Genomic DNA, 8,636 nt, shown 5'->3' with positions numbered 1-8,636 from the left:
GTTAAGAGTGTAAACTCCAATAATACTCTCTACATCTCTTCTCTATTTCATATTATATTCATATATTGGGCTCCACTATAACAAAAGAGAGGGCAAGATGGAGGTTGATTGGAGGGAAGGATTTTTTTATTGTAAAAAAATAAGTTAGGAGCCATGTGGTGGCTCTTAACTTTGAGGAGAGAGGAGAGAGAAACAAGAGGCTCTTAAGATTTAAGAGCCACTTAAGAGTCTCTTGGAGCAACATTTTGCTTCTCCCTCCTCAAATCTCAAGTTAGGAGCCTAAATGAAGAGCCTCTTGGAGATGCTCTTATCATTGCTTATTTCGTACACATAATCTCCTTACACAAGCACACGAAGTGAACCATAATATCCATCATTTCTATTGCTGTGATGATGAGCTCACTTGATTGCCAAGCTATTCCATGTCATTGGTTGCATTATCATGTTGATTTTGGTGAGAGTTGTGTCATTTACGATCTAGATTTTGTTGGCCTCCGGATTATAAAAAATTAAAAAGAATATAACATATTCTATTTTGAATGAAAATGAAAAAAATAATTTGAAATTATGAAGTCTATGTTTTTTTTTCCTGAAACAAGAAGTCTATGTTTTTTTTAAAGGGAAAATAGATTTTTTTGTCACCGAACTTATTATGTTTTTAGAAATTTGCCACTGTACTAAATTTTTTTTCCTTTTCGTCACTGATGTTAGGTTTGGATTTGTTTTTAGTCACTAACTTAGGTTCGGATATGATTATTAGCATTGTGATAATTTTTTGTAGCATTATTAATACATAGTGATAGTATATAATTTTTTGATAATATGATGTATGTTTATATCTTTGTATATAGCAGCAATAACATAAAATGAGGTGATATAATATTAAAATCAGGAAAAATCGTAATTAGAATTCTAGAAATTCATTAAATCATCAGCATGGAATCAATGACTTCAAATAATTAATGCTCTCCATGATAAAATAAAGTCTAATTGAGTGATACGATGCATCATCTTTTACTATTAAAGTTTCAATCACCTAGTTCAGCCTAAGATCTCTCTTAAATTTATCTTCATAATTTTTAATAACTTTATCTTATTATAATTTTCAAGATAAAGATAAATTAATAGAGAGGAAAACTTAATCTTCGATGATTTATGAGATTTTATTTTTGTGTATAAAAATTCAAACACTAAAATTTTTATTCGAAAAAAAATAAAATAATTTAGGGCTTTTTTTATTCATAACCACGTTTTCAATCTTATTTTCAAAAATACTACCTTCTCCAATCTTATTTTCAAAAATATTACCTTCTCTAAAATATTTTCAAAAATACTGTGTTGCATATGCAACCATATATGCAACTGAATTCCTGATTTCAAGTTCCAGTTTTCAAATGTCATTTTCGACCTCATCTTTGGAATCGATTTTTCAGTTGCATATATGGTTGCATATGAGGTTGTATTCAGTCGATTCTATTGCAATCTAATGGCCCCGCCAGAGGCACCCATACATCAGTGACAACTTACAGTTTTCAGTTGCATTTAGTTGCATATGTGCAACCTCATATGCAACTAAATGCAACTGAAAACTGTAAGTTGCAACTGATATGGGTGCCTCTGGCGGAGCCATTAGATTGCAATAGAATCAACTGAATGCAACCTCATATGCAACTAAATGCAACCTCATATGCAACTAAATGCAACTGAAAACTGTAAGTTACAACTGTAAGTTTTCAAAAATTTTATTGCATTTAGTTGTAAGTTACAACTAAATGCAATAGAATCAGGAATTGTAGTTGCATATATGGTTGCATATGCAACCACCGTATTTTTGGAAAATATTTTCAAAAAGATAGTATTTTTGAAAATATTTTAGAGAATGTAGTACTTTTGAAAATAAGATTGGAGAAGGTAGTATTTTTGAAAATAAGATTGAAAAAACAGTATACAAGATAATTCTCATAATTTATGAGACCACACTTTTAGAAACCGTAAAATGCGTGTTAAACTCTTATTACCGAATATAAACGATCTTGGGTACATAAAAGTACTATATATAAAGATAGAAATATATCAAATCATCAAAATATTACAGGTTATTACTATATTCTAATAATATTGCAAAGAATTAATATAATGGTAATAATCAAATCCGAACCTAACTTTAGTGGCAAAAAAAATTCCGAACCTAACATCAGTGACTAAAATGAAAAAAAATTTAGTTGAGTGGCAAATTTCTAAAAACATAATAAGTTCGGTGACAAAAAAATCTATTTTCCCTTTTTTAAATGAATATAAATAAAATTTTGAGATATTATATAATTTGAAATGGGCCTTGTGTGTCGTGCCCGTGCAGACACATTTTGGGTAAGTGATATTGGCATATGACGGTCCATCAAACTGGGTTTTCTTAGAAATAAACGGTCCTTGACAATATGGGCCCAGGCTCTATGTCCTCGTCCAAACTTCCCGGATCCCATCCACTAGTTAATCATTTTTCGCAATTCGTCGCAAGGATTAGATATTCAATTACTTAGTTAAATATTCGATTAATTTTTATCAAATTAATTAATTTTCGATAATTTTTCTTCGGTAACTTCATCAATTACATATACTTCTCGCTCCCAATTATACTATAACAATTTCTTCTTTTTCTTCTCAAGAAACTATAGTTACAACGGGGATAATTGGATAATTCTTCACGGTGACATGTACTTCCTCTCTTCTTTTTTCATTTGACGCTCTCATTTTAAACATACAGTACTTTGACCATATTACAAATAAAATATATTATCAAAAATTTATTTCACCAATAGTTACTTTTATTATAAAGTCATAACATATTATTACGTGTTAAAGATCAAAATATTAAATAAAAACTAGAGGGAATATGTCCCATTTTAACATTTTTTTTATTTTGTTACCTGTATTTTAATGTGTAAAAATCTATGTTTTTTTTTTTTTTTTGATAATAATAAAAAAAAATCTATGTTTAAATATAATTTTTTTTATAAAACTTACCACAAATGAAAATTTTAAACGATGCCAAACTTTTTATTATATATAAAAAAAAATTAAATTTTTGTATTCATTTCTGTCAAAAAAATAAATAATTGTATTCATTAGTGCAACTTGCAAGCTTGACTTTGAGGCCACAGTACAAGTCCCAGATGATTTCGGTTCAAATTATTTCAAGGAATGTCTGGTTCGGTTACTTCGCAATTGCAGCTGATGGCCTATGTGCTAAGATTGTCTCATCTTCATTTGGTGGCAACTCATTTTCTGGTAACACCTTCCATCTGCTGCTTCTCCATGCAGCTTTAAGCTTCTTAACTTGTCTGCCAATAACTTCACCTTTATAACTCTTATGATCCAGTTGTCAGCTGCTAGTTTTTAAATGCGCTTCATCTTTATAACACCTTATTTGTCTAAAAATTGGATTTGCATTTGCTACCCGACTACTTCTATTTTCTTTTCTCAATTAATACAGTCTTTTGTTAGTTTATTTTCTGCCTTCGTTAAGTCTCTTATTAGTTTATTTTCTGCCTACTGAATTATTTTGTTAGCCAGTGATTTGACATTATATTGTTAAATTTTTTCAATATAAAAAAATGGATTTGTGTTGACGAGATACGTTAGGTGTTAGGTGTGATAAGTAGATCAAGTGGTACTGGTCATAGTATAGCTCTCCAAAGGGTCATGAACTCATGATACTTGATACTTTGGCCCTCCTTGATTTTCAGTTGTGGCTCCGCCACTGGTTACTCACGTGGATTGTTTAAACCTAGCTACTTACATATGTAACACATCTCTCAGGCCTTAAGCATTTTAGAACATAATACTACCACATGGCCTCCCTTGCTTAAATATTACCACATGGCCTCTTACAATACTAAAACTAAATTCCAAGAATTTGCCATCCGAAGTTACATACAGGCCACCAAGTGTAGTCACAACTGAGTCTGATCAAACATGAAACAACCCCTAGTACTAGTAAAGAACAGTTATTCTCGAGTATAAGTTTCCCTTAACTAAAAGACCATGAGTCTCCGGCAAAAAAAAAAAAAAAAAAAAGACCATGAGTCACAGTCCTCAGACTACCAGTATAGAATGATGTCAATGTCCCCAGTCCTCTTCTTCCTCGCAATATTCCACTCCTCCCTCACCTCACACCATCTCCAACAACATTCCTTTCTGATCCCGAACAAATTCATTTTGCGATGCCAAGCAAAATTGATCAATCAATAAAATTCTAAAAATTAATACATAAAAAATAATCAAAGGACCAAATTTCTTTTGATATTCACTTAACTTCAAACAAAGTGGCCAATCTATTTTACAAAGCACCGCCAAGTGCCAATTAATAATTAAACGCCACGATACTCCACGTTTACAGTAAACAAATATGTAACAAAAATAGCACTGAAATTCCCAAATTTTTATAATGAATACTTCTTTGTTCATTAGAAACATGTGCCTAAAAGGCATTATATATTCTCCTGTTATTGATTCTATCACTGGCATGAATCTGAAAGTAACACTCCTAGAAACAATGTCAAAGTTTCAGATTTTCATCAGTATAATTCTAGCGTTTTGTTCTGTCGCCGCATCCCAGCCCATCATTACCAGAAACACCACTGTGAAATGCCCTCTTGACTTCAGCATCATCAGGCAATTCACAGAGGGTTTTAGACCTTCTGAACCAGTTTCAGACCAATGCCTATTGATTGTCCAAGGCATCCGCCTCGTTCAATCTGATTACCTTCGTCGTACAAACTCATTCCTACCACCATCCTCATCATCCGAGTCATGCTGGAATGATTACCAGAACCTCATTAACCAGTCCTCAAACAGCTTTGATATTCGGACCACTTGTGGATTCCAGACACAATGGATTGCTCAGGGCTGTGAAAACATCACAACGCGATCAGAATATGAAAACATCAACTCCAATGCTACTTTAAATGGTGTACTTCAAGCTTGTAATCAGTCACTGCATAGTGGAGAGGCTTGTGCAACATGCACTACAAGTCTGTCTGCCTTGTTACCCTCTGATGTGCAGGGGGTGAGAGTTGGGAATGTTTCGGATTGTACTGCATTTAAGTCCATCTATGCTGCTGCATTTGCTAATTTGGATGGTCCAGCTAATAGAGATACTGCTCAGCGTTTGTTTGCTCTTCCTCTTGATAGTTCTAAATCCAACAAGAAACATAGAAATACACTGATTGCTGTGTTTTCCTTGTTGGTTTTTGCTAGTTTCGGTGGGTTAGGCTAACAAAGGGGTATGAAATGATACAAATCTGGAATAGGCGGTATTATAACTTGTGATGTGTGACTAGTTCATATATACAAGTACTGATCTCTCTGGCTGTGCATCTTCATCAAGGACTATCATCTTACATTGTGTCCATTTCGGTCTTTACTCTGCTGTTAATGTTTCAATTTACTCGTGTGTTTTTAGTTTATTAATTTCCACAGTTGTTGTGCTTGGAATTTTATTTCAATAAAACTATTTCTAGACTAATTCTGTGAGATGCGAGAGGATGAATGATGGGCCGTCCAAGTCCTTTTTACTCAGACCACTGGGAAAATTTCAGTATTTAGATCTCTTACCCTCCATGAGATCTTTCTAAAACACGCTTAACTACCAAAGATGATTAAAGGATAGATGAGATATGATTGCCCAATGTTGGTCCCTTGTGAACGGAAATTGACATATATGTTAAACCTTATATCATACTTCGAAATGATAAAGAGCTCTTAAAGCCTTTACATAGTAGAGCACTTTTCTAATGTTCATTCACCACCTGCCCCTCATAGTGGTTGCCGAATCTTGAATTGCAGTCCCTGAATAAGAGCCATTACAAGCTTTGACCCCCGTGTAGAAAGATGGAAATCTGTTGACTTTGGGCACACAATTTAAAGCTCATTGACCGCATAGCTACATGACTTATTTTTAAAATTTTATTTTTGCAAATAAAAATTAAAATATGAAATTTTCATTTACAAAAGAAGAAAAAAAATAAATTCGGAAGTAGACGGTCAATGCACCGTGCCCAAAGTCAACTAGCTCATCTAATTGGGATGGAGGTAGTACTAATTAATTTAACCTTTTTTACTTGTGACCATCTGAGGATTCTTATTCTCTCTAGGAATAAATCATCAAGTAGTAGTTTTAAATTTATTTCAACTCCGAATCAGCTTAATTTTTCTGGGAACTCAGTTTTGGGATTCAGGCTGGTTGCTCTTAGTACTGAACATGGACTGCGAAACCTGTCTGCATCTATCTCAGGTGTTAAATTCACCTAATAATATGAGAGCCAAAGTTTTGGTATAACAATCAGTCTCCAAGTTGCAGATTAGTCAATATTCTTCTGCAAAGCCGAGTGGTTGATTAAAGGAACTTACTAAAGAAATACAATCTTTGACCCCACGTGTTGAATAATGCCATGGCCTTAAAGGTTCCATATGTAGTAATTTTATAGGAGCTGTTGCTTAATCTTGTCTTAATGTGCTTCCTGTCACTTTCTTAGACATAACATGGGTGTTCTATAGATTACATATTAAATTCCTCGTAGTTGCTAAGTTCATTCCTAAAGAGCAATCCTATTCATAAGTGTTGTGAGAATTGTGTTCATTTGAAACAACTCCTAGTCAAGAACGATGATGTCCAAGTCTGCATCTCTCTTCTTATTCTCCTTCTTATTCCTCGGGTTTTTTTCTACGTCCTCGTCTGAATCTACCAGCACTGCAGACTGTCCACTAGATTTCACCGTCCTGAGACGCCTGCGCCAGGCTTCAAGAAATTCCAAGAATGACTTCACTCAATGTGTCTGGATCCTGCAAGGCATCCGTCTAGTCCAATCTGAGTATCTCCTTCAAACGAACTCATTTCTTATCTCCACTGCATTCTCTGAATCTTGTTGGCAGTCACTGCAATTGGTTTTCAATGAGTATCCAAAGCATTTTGATATTCAGTCCACATGTAACTTCAGCAACCAACTCATAACTCAGGGTTGTCATAACATCACAACTAGGGCTGAATACGAAGCTAAAAACTCTCAGTCGACTTTAAAAAGCATAGAAAAGGCTTGTAAGCATTCAGAGTACACCAGCCAGGCCTGCGCGATATGTAATTCAAATATTAGCTTCCTTCAACCGTTGGATTCTTACAAGGTTCCGCCAAATGATATGATGAGAGGCCAGGCTGATTTGTATAAATCTGAGTGTGTGGGGTATAAGTCGATTTATGCTGCTGCTTTTAGTACTTTGTCTGGCCCAACTGATCCACATAATGCCAAGTGCTTCTTTAATCTGACTTTCGATAAATCTAAGCGAAACAAGAAAATTAGAATTACTTTGATTTCTGTATTTTCGGCATCTGGGTTTTTGATTATGGTGATAGCTTTTGTTGGATTTTGGTGGATGTGGAGAAAAAAGCGCGAAAAGAAGAAGACCAAGGGGATTTTGGATTCTAATCTTTCTCATTTGGACTCGATTGGTGGAAATAATGCATTGATTAAGTTTTCCTATAGTGAAGTTGAGAAGGCTACAAAGAATTTCTCGTTATCCAACATTATTGGGAGGGGAGGATATGGTAATGTGTACAAGGGGGTTTTGCCAGATAGGACTGAAGTTGCATTGAAGAGGTTCAAGAATTGTTCTGCAGCTGGGGATGCAAGTTTTGCTCATGAAGTTAGAATTATAGCCAGTGTTCGCCATGTCAATCTGGTGGCCCTTCGAGGGTACTGTATAGCCATGACGAAATCTGAAGGCCATCAGCGGATAATTGTGTGTGATTTAGTGAAGAACGGAAGCTTGCATGACCATCTCTTTGGCCCGGCTGAGAAGAAGTTGAGTTGGCCAATTAGACAAAAGATTGCGCTTGGAACAGCTAGGGGATTGGCTTATCTGCATAATGGGGCACAGCCTTCTATAATTCACAGGGATATTAAAGCTGGTAATATACTTCTGGATGAGGACTTTGAGCCCAAAGTTGCAGATTTTGGGCTTGCGAAGATTGCACCTGAGGGAGTGTCACACATGAGCACTCATGTCGCTGGAACAATGGGTTATGTTGCCCCTGAGTATGCTCTTTATGGAAAGTTGACAGAGAGAAGTGATGTCTATAGTTTTGGGATTGTGCTTCTTGAACTTGTAAGTGGTAAGAAGGCACTTCTTAAGCATGGCGATGACCAGCACACTCTTCTGGCAGATTGGGCGTGGTCACTGGTTAAAGTCGGGAGGCCATTAGATATAGTTGAAGAAGGTACTCCAGAGCTAGGACCACCCGAAATCATGGAAAAGTATGTAATGCTTGCAGTGCTTTGTTCTCACCCACAATTATATGCCAGGCCTACAATGGACCAAGTTGTCAAGATTCTGGACTCAAATGAGCCAGTTCCCGTGATACCAGAGAGGCCTAATTCATTCACAGCTAACGTTTTTGGTACTGAAACGCCCATTAGCAGCACTGGCTCGAATTCTATGTCTAGTTATTCTACATACTAGCAGTACATTGATATTAAATGTAATTGTACATAGTTATAAGGATATCTGATAACTTTAAAAACAATTGGTTTGCCGCTGCAGCAAATTCATGCTTTCAGCTTATTAGTTATGTCTAGACATTCTTT

The 8,636-nt window shown here is 35.2% G+C and overlaps 1 protein-coding gene across 1 annotated transcript; it reads left to right on the top strand.

Annotated features, from left to right (window-relative positions):
- Positions 1-4,441: 4,441 nt before the first annotated feature.
- Positions 4,442-8,575, top strand: LOC108213354 (probable LRR receptor-like serine/threonine-protein kinase RKF3). The gene is made up of 2 exons (XM_017385145.2): positions 4,442-5,261; positions 7,406-8,575. The coding sequence occupies exons 1-2, from the start codon at positions 4,445-4,447 to the stop codon at positions 8,509-8,511; spliced, it is 1,923 nt and encodes a 640-aa protein (XP_017240634.2). The 5' UTR covers positions 4,442-4,444; the 3' UTR covers positions 8,512-8,575.
- Positions 8,576-8,636: the final 61 nt, after the last annotated feature.

The sequence above is a fragment of the Daucus carota genome, chromosome 1, assembly GCF_001625215.2.
Source record: "Daucus carota subsp. sativus chromosome 1, DH1 v3.0, whole genome shotgun sequence".
NCBI lineage: Eukaryota > Viridiplantae > Streptophyta > Magnoliopsida > Apiales > Apiaceae > Daucus > Daucus carota.
The sequence above is the reverse complement of the archived record's forward strand: the minus strand, read 5'-3'. Positions and strand labels throughout refer to the sequence as shown.